A 16,092-nucleotide genomic window follows, 5' to 3' on the forward strand; every position below is an offset into this window, starting at 1 on the left:
GTACTCTCTATTGATCAAGTGTAAGGATAGGTTGGTTTGATATCTTACTACTATTAGGGTTTGGTAGTAAACCTTCCCTAGGGTTTGGATATAGGTCCTCTTTATCTTTACTTGTATTGGGGTGGTCTAAAAGGCAAACTGCATCTAAGGTTTCCCCAACCAAGGCTCTCAAGTCATCAATCTTAACATCATTCCTAAGAGTTAACTCCCTAATTAAATGGTCCATATACTTTTTAATAGCCCTTTCAAGGTTATGAAAGCTAGTAAGGGTGCTTTCATTGTTTTAGCTCATGGGATTTTATGGTTGTAAGTTCTTAATCAAACAGGTCTTGTTTATCAAGAATGTCTCGAATGGTCATGCAAAGTCAACAGGTGTTATACTATCATGTAGGGTTTAGGGTGGGTCTAACATCCTATTGGATAAAAGGTCCCAAAATTGCCTCCACTAAAAGGTGAAGACCCTATTTAACAAATTTAACCCTCTGGGAACTTAAAAGCTCCTCAGAGATTACACTTGCTAAATAAGTAACAACTCGAGTGAAGTCTTCACAGTGACCTCTAGGGGCCTAGAAACCCCTCAGGGAAATTGATGTAAACTTCAACTAAGTTAGGGTAAAATTTGACTCGGGTGTAAGGCCAAACTGTGTGTGAGGTAGTTGTATCCTAGGGTTTTAAATATGAATAATGCTGAATAATAAAGCAACAAATTAAAATTGATAATAATCAATCTAAGTTAAAAGAGCTCAATAATAAAGGAATGAAAAACTTAAAATTTTATGAAAAGTGACTTCTTCTTCTTCTTCTTCTTTTTTCTTTTTTTTTGGCCCTTTTTTTTTACTTTTTTTAATTTTTTTTTGCCCCTTTTTTTCGAGCATTGATCAAAGGAAGAATCAAAGGAGTAAAGGAAAGCAAGAAAAATATGAAAAATAATGAAACAAGAAAAGGGAGGGAATAAAACAAAATAAGAGCAAAAGAATGAATTATGATAAATGGCTTGAGATGAAGGAAAATTGAAATAGTCAAGAGTAATGGAGAAGGAATAAGGAAATGAAACAAGTAACAAATGAACAAAGTAAATACCTCTGTAATAATATCTAAAAGACCCAGAGATTAAAGTTTAAGATCAAAGAACCTTACTAAGTAACTTAAGGAGCCTTAAGTTATAAACTTATCTCCTAAAGCCTTTTCGTATGATGATTCTTGGTACTAAGGAGTTTGATAATAAAAGCAGAATGAGAACCTTAGCTCTGATACTAATTGATGTAGAACAGGGAAGGAGAAGGGGAAGAGAATATAGAAAAGAGAGAAAGGGATCAGTAGAGAAAATAGAGAGAAAAGAAGACTTAGAGGATAGGCAAGATAACAGTAATTCTTATTCAATCAACGTGCGTACAAATCAAATAAGTTAAGGTGCTATTTATAGGCCTCAACCCAATCCTAGAAATAAATGCATGAAAATCATAGATATTCTAAAATTAAATGAAAGATAACAATAACTAAAAGATAATAATAAATTTTGAAAGATAACAATAAAACAAAATATACATAATTAATATGAGAGTAAAATATCTTTGATCTTCTTCGATCTTCAAATCTGCAATATCTTTGTAATATCTTCACTTATTTCTTTTTAATTTTCTTCCCATCAAGTAAATTATCGGCTTTTATAGGTGATGAATCTAATTTTCACATTGATATTGCTTTTCATGAGTACAGAGAAAATTCTTTGAAGCACTCGTCTATGTACTTTTTCCCCCCATTTTAGCATCATAGATACTGAGATGGAGTCTAATAGGGACAAGGGTCCAAATTGGGAAGCAATTCACATATAATTAGATGTAATTGATAGGAGATAGAAAGAGTGGTATAAGTTGAGAGGTAAACTTAGAGGGGTATAACTCAATAGCTACAGAAATTAAAGCTTACGATGGTAGTGGGGTAAGGGAAATACAAGCATGCAAAGGAAACCCATTTTAAATAAGAATGACATTCATTTAAATTTGCTAAATTGCAAAACTAATTTTACCATTAAACTTCTCAATGTCAAACTTTGCAGCCAAAAAGATCATAAATTTTTTTCAATTAAGAACCTAGCTCTAATATCACTCATTGAAAACCACACAAATAATAAGCAAAAATAATAAACATGATAAAACAATTGAAAATTATAGAGGAGTTAGAGAAAATAATAAAAGATGACTCAAAAAATTTAACATTTGAAAACTCCAATGTAAGGGACAAAAAACCCACAAGCAACAAGTGAGGAAATTTAATATAGAAGATGAAATTACAATAATTGTTTCTACATGAAGCAACTTGAGGGATTTGTAGTTATTGAAAGAAAACATTTATAGTCACTTGAAGAAATATTTATATGGACTGAACCAAGCTTTTAGGCAGTAGTATAAAATGTTTGATAATTTTATGATTAAGCAAGGCTTCAAATAGGACCAGGATTAAAATTGGGGGAATGACAAACAGGTCCCAAGAGGACCAATTAATTCAAATTATGTCAAAAGTGTCAAATTTTAGGAATATACAAATTTGTCTTTTAATTTTGCAACTTCATTATGATAAATTTATAACTTATTTTTTAAATTTTAAGATAATTGAAGAATTAGATTAAACATGGATTAAGAGATGGACTATCATTTCCCAAGGGTACTTGAAATTTAATTTAAATTAATTAGTTTTCTTGAGACCTCTCTATCATTTTTTCATTAGAATTAGATCGGGATGTGATGGGACAAGGATTAAGCATGTCTTGTCTTGTGTATGCATATAAGTAATTTTATTTTAATATTCAGTTTTGTAAATTTTTTTTATTAAGATCCATAAGTCATATGGAGATAGTTTTAATTTATGGTTTTTTTTCTTGGTTGAGGTGGAATCCTAATTTTTCTATAGACTTGGAGGTATTATGCAAAGAAGTGATTTATCCAAGTCTTTATTATCGGTTGTGAACTTGTGATTATAAATATGGATGATTTAAATATACAGCTCTAATCTAGACTATTCATAGAGATTTTATTTTTCTTCTAGCCTTTGATTTGTGATTTTATTTCTTCAATTGGAGTTAAAATAGGAGTTATACGAGTTGGAATTCTCATATTAAGTGTGCTTAAGGATAATATACTTCACGAAAATAGCTTAAGTCATTTGGTTTGATACTTTCTAAGCTTATGTAGTTATGATTTGTCTTCTAATCTTTAGATTTGGGACTTTCTTTTATCTTCTACTATTACTTCTATTGCTCTCTCTCTCTCTCTCTCTCTCTCTCTCTCTCTCTCTCTCTCTCTCTCTCTCTCTCTCCCTCCTTTTCTTCTTCTTTCTTCTTGTTTTTTTTTCTGCTTGTAATAACCCATAATATAGTGATAAAATTAGAATAAATAATAAGATGAATTTATTTCATTTTATTAATTGTTGGAAAAATAGCAAGATGTGTGGGTAGTTTAGTGGAATTTAAACTCATCTTTGTTCTTGCCTATGAAGTTCCGTGTTTGAATCATGATGGAGAATGTTGTCATTTTTTTCATCCACACAAAATTACCAATTTTGCCACTGTAAAAAAAACAAAAGCAGAGAATAAATCTAAAATAAGACACGTATGGTGGCATTCTTTCCTTGGCTAAAATTCTCCAGATCCATCGACAGAGTGAGAGCTCCAATCTGTTTCATTTCCTCACCCTCTCTTTGTGATTGACACCGGCGATGGTGAATGAGCCTTACTCCTCCTCCTCCGTTCAAGTAGCTATGTGGATGTTTAAGAAATCTCCCTCCCTTAAATTTTTTCTTCAATTTCTCCAGAACCAATTAGGAGGCAGAGAGTGAGCTTGGTCTTTCATTCTCCGTGCTTCCTTCTCTGCCCTTTTTCTTGTTCACTGCTGCCAACCATGAGAGTACAAGAGTTCTATTCCTTCATCTTCATCCGAGTAGCAGAGGGAGGGTGCGTCGATCTACTCTGCATATTCTCCTTCATCTCTTTTTCTCCTTTTGTTTTTTTCCTTCTGTCGCTGGCAAGTGTGAGTGGAGGAGCAACAACTCAGCTCGTCGTCATTACAGACTTCTATTTTATCTTTCCCTTGCTTCACGATGCTGCCTTAAGGTGCGTGAGAATTATCTCTTGCTCCTTCTTGTTTGTTCCTGTATGTGTGTATGTAGAGGTTGAAATTGTAATCTCCTATTCCAACAGTGCTGTGTGCATTTAATGGCTTTTGTTATGGTTTTTTTCATTTTTTTAATTATCGTGAGTGTTGAGGTTGAGAATTGTTTTTTTTAGACTGAAATTGATTGTCTTTATTAAGGAATGAAATTGAGGAGGCTAATTGATTTTGAAAATTATATTGGAGAATTTTTGAGAAATGAAATTGAAAAGGAAGGACTTGGAATATTAGCTTAAGATTGACGCATGTTAGATGTTTGATAAAATGTCTGTCAGGATGTTTGTTTGAATATATATATATATATATATATTGAGATTTTACTAACTCTTATGAGGAATATGTCTTAGATTAGGTGTTAATGAGCCATGAACTTGACTTGAACCTTGCAAAGGAATTTAATGATGAAGTTAACAAATAGCTAGTTAAATTTTTAAAAGTTGTATGGTTATTGGTAAATTGTTGGACAAGTTGAATTTTTGGGAATTATATTGTTGATAATCTATAAATCATGTTGTTGTTTTATGACCTGATTTTGGGATGCATTGAGGTTTTTGATAAATTTTTGTGATAGAAGCATCTTTAGATTGTTAGAGTGATTGAATTTGGTGTGTGTATAGTTGGGTACACTTTGCTTAAAATTACCCTCTTTGTTTATTAAATGTGAGGTATTTTAGAATTATTCTCTTTTCTTCATGGTTGTTGCTGAAATTTTCATATTCTCTTTTGTATAAACAGTCATGCATGTATAAGGGAAATGTTGATGTTCTAACAAGCTTAAGTAAAGAACAAGAAGAACTTTGGTTGTATTTTAATTGATTTTTGACAAGAACGTAGGTTTGGAAAGAATAATAAATCTGTTTTAAATGTTTAGGATCATTAATTATTGATGGGAATTGGCTAGTGTTGAAGAGAAAGTGATTTGGGGAGTTTGGAAAAATAAGTATCGAGGTGATAATTCAAGGACCAAGTTTGTTTGTTCTTAAGTTAGTCTTTGAGTACATATAAAATGTTTATGAAAAGAAGATTATGAAAGTTGGATATGAATATGACTAAAAATGTTGAATAAGTCATAACAAGAGCTGTTTATTCTCTATAGAAAGACTTGAAAGCTTTGAGTTTTGTTTATGTGCGTATATGTCACATATTTATTTATTAATGCAACATGGCATTTTATTTGTGAAAGATCAATGCTGAGATTTTCTTTTTTATTTTCCTAAATTTGTTTGGTTGGAAATTTTGGGTTACAAAGTGTTAAAAGAAATGACAGTAATGTTCCTTTGGGAATTAGGGAATTCAGGCGTGGATAATATTACAAAAAGTGATTAATTAGGAGTAAGTTATATATTAGGAATGTCTCGGGTAAGTAGATAACGTCCCAATAAATTTTCTAACAAATTTCATTTTACTGCAATATTATTTTCTTAAATAGATTTCATATACTATTTTAAGTGTTTAATATTTTGTTAATTGTATTGCTTTAAACTCTTGAAATTGTAATTTGTATGGTGAAAAATAGTGGAATTATTATATATCTATATATGTTCATTGTAAAATATATCTTGAAGGTTGATGAAAAGTTTCACTAGCCCTAATAATAATCTTTTATTTGATGAAGGAAAATGTCGAATTAATGAAGAATTTTATATTGAGAAGAATTGAGGTTTTGAAAAGATTCATGCGAGTTTGACTTTGAGAATGGGAATTGGATTTTTATAGTAATGATTTTCTCACATGTTTGAAAATAAATTTGACAAGGATTTTATGCAAAACACTGGTTGCTAATGACAGTTCCATTAGCCCTTGGCGCTCTATAGTTAATGACTAGCTAGTTTGATTTTTGTGAGCTTTGTTCTCACGTTTTTAATTCATGGGTCTCGTACTTGCGTTTGTTTTCGTGGCTTCAAGCCGCGTTTGGTTATTTACCTTCATGGACTATGTGTCCACATTTGTTTCGTAGCTTTGGCTATGTTTGGTTACTTACCCTCATAGACTGTGTGTCCATGTTTGTTTCATGGCTCCGGCTGTGTTTGGTTACTTACCCTCATGGACTGTGTGTCCACGCTTGTTTCATGGTTTCAGTTACATTTGGTTATTTACCCTCATGGACTGTGTATCCACGTTTGTTACTTGTTCTACAAAGTCCTCGGATTTAATTGATTTGTGAAAATACACACACACTTTATTGATTTTAAACAATGAATATTATTATTCTCATTTACTTAATTTATTTTATTTTACAAAATCAAGTGTTAAGGTTTTGTCATTGTAAATTTACTAGTTTGGTATTTTTAAAGCTTGAATCTTGTAGTCTCCAAGTTCAATTATTATATTATTTTATTTTAATGTTCTCTTTAAATTATGCACCAATGTACTTGATGAATTTATTTATCTTGATTTTTTTCATTATTGGGATGTTATTAACTGGAAAGTATTTTGGTCTCAAATAGTGTAGCTAGCGCCGTACGTCCTGTTTACCAATGATGGATTTTTGCTAAGCTGGGTGAAGGTTTGTTATGTAAATATTTATTAGTTATGTAAATATGAAATTTAGCTATTATGTCATGAAGAATATATTTAGGTGCTCCACATAGATTATAGATAGAGTCATTATTTTATTAAATATTTTGTCAGTTGGTTAAAAAGGAGGGATAGTGATTTCTATTGGAGAATTTTATAGTAGATTTTTAGGGCTCATATTTACAGAAGGGATTCATATTTGTAGAAGGAGTTCTGCCCCAATATTTACAAAAGTATTGAGACTTTTATTTGAAGGAAAAACATTAAAATGTCCTAATTCTAACACAAATATAATTATGATTTTAAAAAAAATTAAAAATTTTATTTAATTAAGGCTTAAGGGATGTGGGTTTGAACACATCCCGTGCCGGTGACTCCCATTTTTCAGGATGTGACAGTGCTTCTTGCTCGAGCTTATACTCTTCTAATGTACTTTTTTTTTAATTCTTCCTCTCTATTTTTTTTAATCTCTTGTTTTTTTCATCTTTTGTTAGATATGCTTACTTAAACACAGTTAATTATGAATTCCAAGGTAATCAAGGGTCTAAACTCAATAAAGATTACCAAGTTATCACAGTATTACAAATGGAAGAAAAACAATTGCAATGAGATCCAAAGATTTTTTGACATTTAAAATACTAACATACACTTTCATTATGTCCAAATTAGTGTTTTAAAATAATGTAGAAGCTTGGGATTGAATAAAGAATCAAAGCCATTAATTAAAATCACTATGATGTGAATTATGCAGAAAATGGCACATTCACCATGGTTCACTGGAGATGCACTGTAGCTTATAAGTTTTTGTGCTATGCGCTGCAGTGCATTACATGATTTTGATAGTATTTTGCTGTCAAATTGACAACACTTGGTGAATTTTTAATGCATCCCAAATCTTTGTCTGATATCTGATTAAGGTGATTTTGGTATCTACAGAGATCTTTCTTCTAACTCTAGATAATGGCATAAATTTCACAACCAAACTCAATTTTTATCAAAAATTGGACACTCGAACCCATTTTCACTCCTTTTTCACAAAAACTCACCCAAGGGTGTCCAAACTCTCACACAAGTGTCAAAAGCCTATACCAACCATCTGACTATACAGAAGGGATCATTTAGAACTCGTGCAACACACCACAACCATACAAATGCATATATATAATATTTCACCACTCAACCCCAAATTTCATAAAACACAAGGGGGAGGAAAACTTTACTCATAATCATCAATATTTATACATAAACATCAAAATGCATTTTGCACTACTTGCACAAGTATTTTGGCCGGCCCTGTACAAGTTTTACAATTCACATCTCACTATCACAATGCATAAAATATACAAGATTTGCAAAATATTAATGCAAGTAGCTCAAAATCATGGAATGATTCCTAGTTGGCAAATTAACAACCACTACTACAAAAATGTGAATATAAGACACCATAAAAAATGACGGTCAAATAAAAACACATCATATATGAGAGAGGCGGGTAACGGTCAGAAAATAAATGACGGTTGTTTGTACACCCATCATATATTGTGTAAAATATAAATGACGGGTATTTAAAAAACCAGTCATTTATTTCAGAACAACGTTTCATTTTCTAGAAGGAAAAAAATAAAAAATAAAATTGCACTTTAAATGACGAGTATTTCAAATACCCATCATTTAAAGTTTAGACAATATATGATAGGTATACAAACAACCATCATATATTAGGGTCCACCATTTCAGTTTCCTAAAATAATAAAAATAAAAAACTTCAAAAATTTAAATGATCGGTGTTTCAAACACCCATCATTTAAAGTCCCACAATATATGACGGGTTCTTTAAATACCCGTCATATACTGTCTGCTAACATTTCAGTTTCTTAAAAGGAAAAAAATAAAAAAAATTTAAGCTTTAAATGACGGTTGTTTCAAACAACTGTCATTTAAAGTTCCCATTATATATGAGGGGTGTTTTAAACACCCATCATATATTCATGAATAAATGAAGGGTATTATTATACCCGTCATTTAGTCTCTTTTTTATTCAGTTTTCAGTCTCATTTTTCATTCTCGCCTGTTCGTCTTCTCAGTATTCTCTCCTCTCCACTTCTACACGAAATCGGTAGAAATCTCTCAATCTTCCTCCATTGTTGCCGTCGACCACCTTAGTTCTCTCCGACGTGCATGTGCTCCTCCTACACCATCCGTTGCCCCTCTCATTTACTTCCTCTTTGTGTTTCATCGTCTCTTCTTCAAGGTACAAGGGTGCATGATTTCTATAGTTTTTCTTCATTTTCTTCCAATATCCTTAGATTTCTAGATTATGGGATTGATTTATTTAATATTATGGGTTATTTTATTAGTTGATTTTTGTTGTTTAAATTTCTCCTCATTTGTTGCCCATTTTGATATTGTGGGGTGTCAAAAATTGTTGATATTTGATGTTTTATTGACTTGAGAATGATAGTAGATGATATACTTAGCCTTAAGATGATTATTAAGATAAAAATTAGTGATCAAAATGGGATATTTATGATGATTGTATTTTTCTATGAATTTTGATTGATTTACTTCAATAATTTGTAATTTAAATTCTGTGCATTGTTTGATCAAAGTAGTTTTATCATTCAAAACTACATATTAAAATGTACTAGTGTACCAATTTTCATTACAATTGGAGTTCATTTTAGTAGCCAAAACTGACGCGCGGTTTCTTTAAAAATTATTGCTATTTTATTGATATTTTTACATTTGGTAAAGAATGATTTGTTTTTGGCTTGGGATTGCTAATATAGGATATGTGTAATCTTAGAATGATCAAGGAGATAGAAAACATTGATTCAAAATGATTTTTATAGTGTTTTTCTTTTTTCTATGATTTTTGAACGAATTTTAGATATAATTTTATAATAATTAAAGTTAATTTGAAAATGCTATTTTGTGAGAATTTTGTTAGTTTTGTGATTGTATATGGTTGAAATTAGTGTGTTGAGTGAGATGCCAGGATTGAAAAGAGGGTTTTAGCCCAAGAATACTTTCTTTATGCCATTATGCTACTGAATTTTTTTCAACGGTTGAAGGAGTATGTGAATTCTCATGCATTGTGACTCATGATTCATTAATTACTCTATATTATATGTAGAGTAGTCAATTTCTTTATTGATAATCTTTCTATCATTTCTTTCCTCTCCATATTCATGAGTCACTAATCACATTTTCTTGAATGAATTGTCTTTTAGATTAAAAAGTTATGGATAAAGAATGGATGTCTGCCAATCGATTAAATAAAGAGTATTTGAATGGTGTGAAAGAGTTTATGAGGTTTGCTCTTGAGCATGTAAAAGACCCTAGAAGAATAGTGTGTCCTTGTGTAAGATGTGGTCTTTTGAAGCAAATTAGTGCATCTGAGTTGGAAGACCATTTAGTGTGCTATGGAATTGATGAAAATTACAAGTGTTGGCATAAGCATGGAGAGACTAGAGAGGATGAGTTTACTAGTAATTGGGAGTATAAAGGAAACGTTGAATCAAATGATTATGACACAGATACTTATAAGGGTGATTGTCTTGAAGAGATGGCCAATGCAATTGAAAGGGAACTTGAGGATTGTCTTGAAATGTTAGAGATGTTGAAAAGTGATGTAGAGAAACCCTTGTACGCTAGTTGCACTGAATTCACAAAGTTATCGGCGATGCTGAAATTGTACAACTTGAAAGTGAGCAATGGATGGAGTGATAAGAGCTTCACAGAAAATCTTACACTTATAAAACAACTTCTACTTGCGAACAATGAGCTTCCAAGGATTATGTATGAGGTAAAACAAATGCTACGCTCAATTGGCATGAGTTATAAGAAAATACACGCCTATCCTAATGATTGCATATTATTTAAAAATGAATATGCATCATTAATGAAATGTCCAAAATGTAATGCCATGCGCTACAAAGAGAATGGGAAGAGTCCAAAGAAGGCGTTATGGTACTTTTCCATTGTACCTAGATTTAGATGGTTGTACAGTAGTGCAGAGGATGCAAAAAATTTGACATGGCATGGGGATGAACGGATCAAAGATGGGAAGCTTCGACATCCAGCTAACTCTTCTCAATGGAAAAAAATTGATCTTGATTATCCTGACTTTGGAGTAGAAGATAGAAACCTTCGCCTCATATTATCTACTGATGGAATGAATCCACATGGGTTTCAAAGTAACAGTCATAGTACATGGCCAGTTATTTTGGTACAACTTACCTCCATGGTTATGTATGAAGCAAAAATATATGATGCTATCTATTCTAATTTCGGGGCCAAAACAGCCGGGAAATGACATAGACATATATTTGGGTTCTTTAATTAAAGATTTAAAATTGTTGTGGGAGCACGGTGTTGAGGTATATGATGGACATCGAGAGGAAAGGTTCAATTTAAGAGCATTGTTGTTTGGCACAATCAATGATTTTCTAGGATATGGTAATTTGTCAAGGTATAGTATCAAAGGAAAGTTTGGATGTCCTATTTATGAAGAGGGCACACATTCAATGAGATTAGAGTATGGGATAAAGAATGTCTATCTTGGATATCATAGATGGTTACATCCTGATCATTATTATCGGTGCCTAAAAAAAGCTTTCAATGGAAATTCAGAAGAAAGTAAGGAACCTTTGCCACTGATAGGTGAGCAACATTTTGACAAGGTGAAGAATTTGAATATCGAGTTTGGCAAACCTTTTGCAAAGCATCTTGGGACATGTGGGTAGAAGAAAAGGTCTATTTCTTTTACCTACCATATTGATAATCCTTATATGTGAGACATTTTCTTGATGTTATACACATTGAGAAAAATGTGTGTGACAGTTTGATTGGTACATTACTTCATATTCAGGGAAAGACCAAATATGACATCAAGGCAAGACTTGATATGATTTTTATAGGGATAAGGGAAGAGTTGGCTCTGCAAGAGAGGGGAAGTCGCACATTTCTTCATGCAGTGGCTCATACACTGTCTAGAAGAGAAAAAAAGACTTTTTGTGAGTCACTTGCTACTGTTAAAGTTCTAAAGGGGTACTCTTCAAATATTAAGGGCCTTGTGTCATTGAAGTATTTGAAGTTAAAGGGTTTAAAATCACATAACTGCCATATGTTGATGAAAAATTTTATTCCAGTGGCTATACTTTCTATTTTACCTGATACGATTCGAGCCATGATCACAAAATTGTGTTTCTTCTTCAAGTCTATATGTAGTAAAGTGATTGACCTAACAAAATTGCCAAGATTACAAAGTCGAATTGTGTTAATCTTATGTGAACTTGAAATATATTTTCCGCCTGCATTCTTCAATATAATGGTGCACCTCACTATTCATCTAGTTAGAGAGATACAAATGTGTGGCCCAGTTTTCTTAAAATGGATGTATCCATTTGAGCGCTACATGAAGATACTAAAAGGATATGTGAAAAATCGGAGTTGACTTGAAGGTTGTATAGTTGAATGATACATTTGTGAGGAGGCAGTTGAATTTTATACTGAGTACTTATCAAATGTCAACCATATTGGTCTTCCGACTTCTCGGCATGATAGTAGAACTGATGGAGAAGGAATTATGGGCAATAAAGTAGCTACAATCTCTAACTTACAATGGGAACAAACACATTTATATGTACTACACAACTCTGTAGAGGTTGAGGAGTATGTAGAGATGCACATGGCCGAGCTTAGGTTAGATAACCCTAATAGATCGGAGATTTGGTATGCAAACAAGCATAATAAGAGTTTTACAATTTGGTTGAAACAGCACATTCTTGAGAAGTTGACTGCCAATCCTGATTCAGTTTCTGAAAAATTAAAATGGTTGGCAAGAGGTCCAGATAAACAAGTTCTTTCCTTTACTGGCTATCTCATTAATGGGTACACATTTTATACCAAAGAGAAAGATGATCAGAGCACAATGCAAAATAGTAGTTGAACTCTTATAGCCTAAGCAATGCATATATCTAGTACTAAAGACAAAAATCTCTTGTAAACAAAAATGTCATACTTTTGGGTAATTAAGTATATTTGGGAGTTAGATTACATCAATTTTTAAGTTCCAATTTTTGGTTGTAAGTCGGTTGATCGAAAAAATGGTCTTAAAGTTGATGACTTGGGGTTCTTAATGGTGGATCTTAATCGAGAAGTTTATAAAGATGAGCCTTTTATTTTGGCTTCACAAGCTCACCAAGTGTTCTTTGTTCCTGATCCGGTTAAAATAAATTAGTCTATCATTTTATTGAGCAGTAAAATAAATGAAGATATGAATGATTCTACAGTTGAAGATGATCCCTTTATGGGAATATCATTTGAAAGTTACTTCATTGAGGATGAAGTCTTTTATATGAGAAATGATCACAATAAAGGTATTTGAATTTTAAAGAAAAGAGGTAGAAGCATTCGAGCAAAGAAGGAGAGCAAAGATAAGGAATGTACAAGAAAAAGAAAAAGAACAATTTAAACCTGTAGGTTATTTGTTTTGTGTGATTTAAAAATTTATTGTTATTTATTATGTGCTATATTTGTTTTGTAATGTGTGATTTACATTAAACTTGTAAATTACTTATTATGTGTTTTATTTTTTTATATTGTTATTTATTATTTATTTTTTTTTCTACTTTTGTAGGTAAATGGCTTTTCAAAGGAATCCTGGTCTCAATGGACCTAGTAGTGTTGATCCTAGCGTTGAGATGAATGACCAACAAATTTAGCAAGAAGCAAATCAAATAACAAGAAGATTGACATTGATGACCGAGGTGAATAGAAGAAGGGCTGCTGGACAGAAATATGAAGTTGAATGAAATTTCAAAGGTCAACCTATCAAGACCAACAGAAATAAATTCATCAACTACATAGGGGTTGTGGCAAAAGCAAATGTGCCGATTACAATTAGGCACTGAAATGATATTAGTCTAGCTACAAAAAATTATATTTGGGAGCAAGTAGAGGTAAAATACTTTACTCATATCGTTATAGTTAATTGAAATTACTTGATTGAACATTTAATTAATTGTTTTTGTTTACATTCAGCATTTGCAATTGATGCTAGTCAGATGAAATTTGTCATCCAATAAGTTGGAAAGGCAATGCGGACATTTCAGTATTTCGTGGGAGCGAAATACATTAAAAAATCAGGAGAAAACATTAGTGCTGAGGTCCCCGACTTGATAAGGCCATTAGTTTCACAAGAACAGTGGGATGAATTTATTGCTCAACGTCTCGAGGGACAATTTCAAGTAAGAATAATGAGATGAATTTCAACAGTGGCATACCTGATGATGATGTCTTGGGCAAGGCATTGGGTAATCCCGAACACCCTGGTCGAGTTAGGGGATATGGCTTTGGTATCTTGAAAAAACAAATATTTGGGTCACAGAAGAAAGCAAGGTGAACAGAAGATGTGGGTGCAAGGGCTGAGATTGCCACCCTGAAAGAGGAGCTATCTAGGCAACAGGACATGATTGAAGCTTTGCTAAATGACAAGGAGAGGCGGGAGGCAGAGTTTCATATTAGTCCTAGCGGGAAAGATAGTTATAGTGTCATGCAGCCTATAAAAATCTCCCTGAGGTAAAACATTATTAATTTATTTCACTTATGTTTCACTATTTCTATTTCCCATAACTTTAATATAGTATATTACTTATTAATATAGGGTGAAAGCCTATGTCAGTTGTTGGTAAATAGCCTGAATCGTCATGTGGTTGCTATCAATCGAGTGTTTAATTTGCCGGGAGACATGCTACATAATATGCCACTTTTTGCGTCCTATGTATGTGTTGCTATTGATGTGCTGAAAGATTTGAACTATCCGCTACCTATTCCTACTGAGGATGTAGAGATTGTTGGAGAGGCGATGGGTAGTTTTGTTAGATGGCAAGCTAGTCAAGTTAGGATGCTAAATCCATAAAAAAAACTAGCAAAGATGCACAGTCAAAAAAGAAGAAGATGATACCCCGATCTAGGCTCTCCTCTAAAAAGGCAGTCCCCCATAAAGTTGTGCCTAAACAAGAGCCTCAATTGCCAAGCCAACACAGAAATTTGCTCTAGACATATGCAACGGTTCATAGGTCTAATCCTCCAGTCCTACAAATTCCGTTTGAGGTTGGTATATATGGCGAAGACCGATATGATATGCTTTCGCTTGATGTTGTTGATGAAGTACTTCAACATGATATGACCAGTATCACTGTTCTCAGCTTCTACATACGATAATTTTTTCCATATATGAATAGTTAATATTTTAAATATAAACTAATCCATTTCTTGTATTTATAATAGGTGCTTGTATAATAAATTTGTTGTCCCTTTCGATCTACAAATGAAGTTAATCTTCGTTAGTCCTCATGAAGTGGGTGCACATGCCTTAATTAAAAGCGATAAAATTTTAGAACAAGCAAAGGCATTAAGCAAAAATTTCAAAGTAAGGGCTCGAAAGGGAACATTATTCATAATATCATACTGTCAAGGGTAACGAAATTCTCACTTATCTTAATAATTTTTTTTATTTTTAATTTAATGGATTAATTATAATTTTGCAACACTTGTTAATACTATTAAGGACCATTGGATGTTGATTGCCGCCAAGCCATTCAGCAACACTCCAAAGATATATTAACTCGATTCTCTTGGTGGGAAATTAGGGAAGAGACAAATTTTATTGGAGTTGATTAATACATAAGTGCATAAAGTATTTCACATATTTATTTAATTATTTAAATTCCATACTAACATATTTTTTACTGTTTCATTAAGACGATTGTGTTATACCGCACTAACACAAAACAATCAATTCTAAGGTCCTTTATAAATTTTGATGTGGCCTGCACTTGGAATATAATTAAGGTAATTGGAATCATTTATTAAATTAAAATTTAATGTATTAATACATATTCATCGATTCTTTAATTTTTAGTGTCTAAGACAAAAAAAAAAAAAATAGCTTGGATTGTGGCTATTGCATCATGAGATTCATGAAGGACATCATTATCCATAATAAGAGTAAAATTCTCGAGATGATATGTCAACAATATTAACTTTTAAATTACAAAAATATTTAATGTATTAAAATTAATATATGATGGATCATTTATATATTGCAGTACTATGATGATTCTTATGTTGAAGAATTCGGAGATGTAAAAATAAATGAGGTAATTGAAGAATGGTGTCAATACATTTTTCAAGTGTGGACCTTATACAAAGAAGATCAATAGAACTACCTTGAAGAAGTAGCTAGGAAGTTTATATTTTAGAAATAGTTTACCTTATGTAATTACATTTGTTTATTGATTAATTTTGAAATTGAATACAATAAATTTTGTTGATATTCAATTCTGGAATGGCTGGCTGCTACTATTTTGATTTCTTTTTACAGGGGGACTGGTATAAAAACAGC

At 32.1% G+C, this 16,092-nt stretch overlaps 1 protein-coding gene and 1 long non-coding RNA gene across 2 annotated transcripts; both read left to right on the forward strand.

The window, feature by feature from the left end:
• Positions 1-3,643: 3,643 nt before the first annotated feature.
• On the forward strand, positions 3,644-10,998 carry LOC129284668 (uncharacterized). Its single transcript, XM_054920197.1, has 2 exons — positions 3,644-4,105; positions 9,914-10,998. Exon 2 carries the CDS (start codon positions 9,925-9,927, stop codon positions 10,996-10,998), a length of 1,074 nt encoding a protein of 357 aa, XP_054776172.1. The 5' UTR covers positions 3,644-4,105; positions 9,914-9,924.
• A 57-nt stretch (positions 10,999-11,055) lies between these two features.
• On the forward strand, positions 11,056-15,008 carry LOC129311137 (uncharacterized). The gene is made up of 3 exons (XR_008593238.1): positions 11,056-13,162; positions 13,324-13,645; positions 13,728-15,008. It is a non-coding gene; the product is annotated as an uncharacterized LOC129311137 (long non-coding RNA).
• The last annotated feature ends 1,084 nt before the right edge of the window (positions 15,009-16,092 follow it).

This window comes from Prosopis cineraria, unplaced genomic scaffold, assembly GCF_029017545.1.
Source record: "Prosopis cineraria cultivar Desert tree isolate PC_DT_omini unplaced genomic scaffold, ASM2901754v1 PC1, whole genome shotgun sequence".
NCBI classification, from domain to species: Eukaryota; Viridiplantae; Streptophyta; class Magnoliopsida; order Fabales; family Fabaceae; genus Prosopis; species Prosopis cineraria.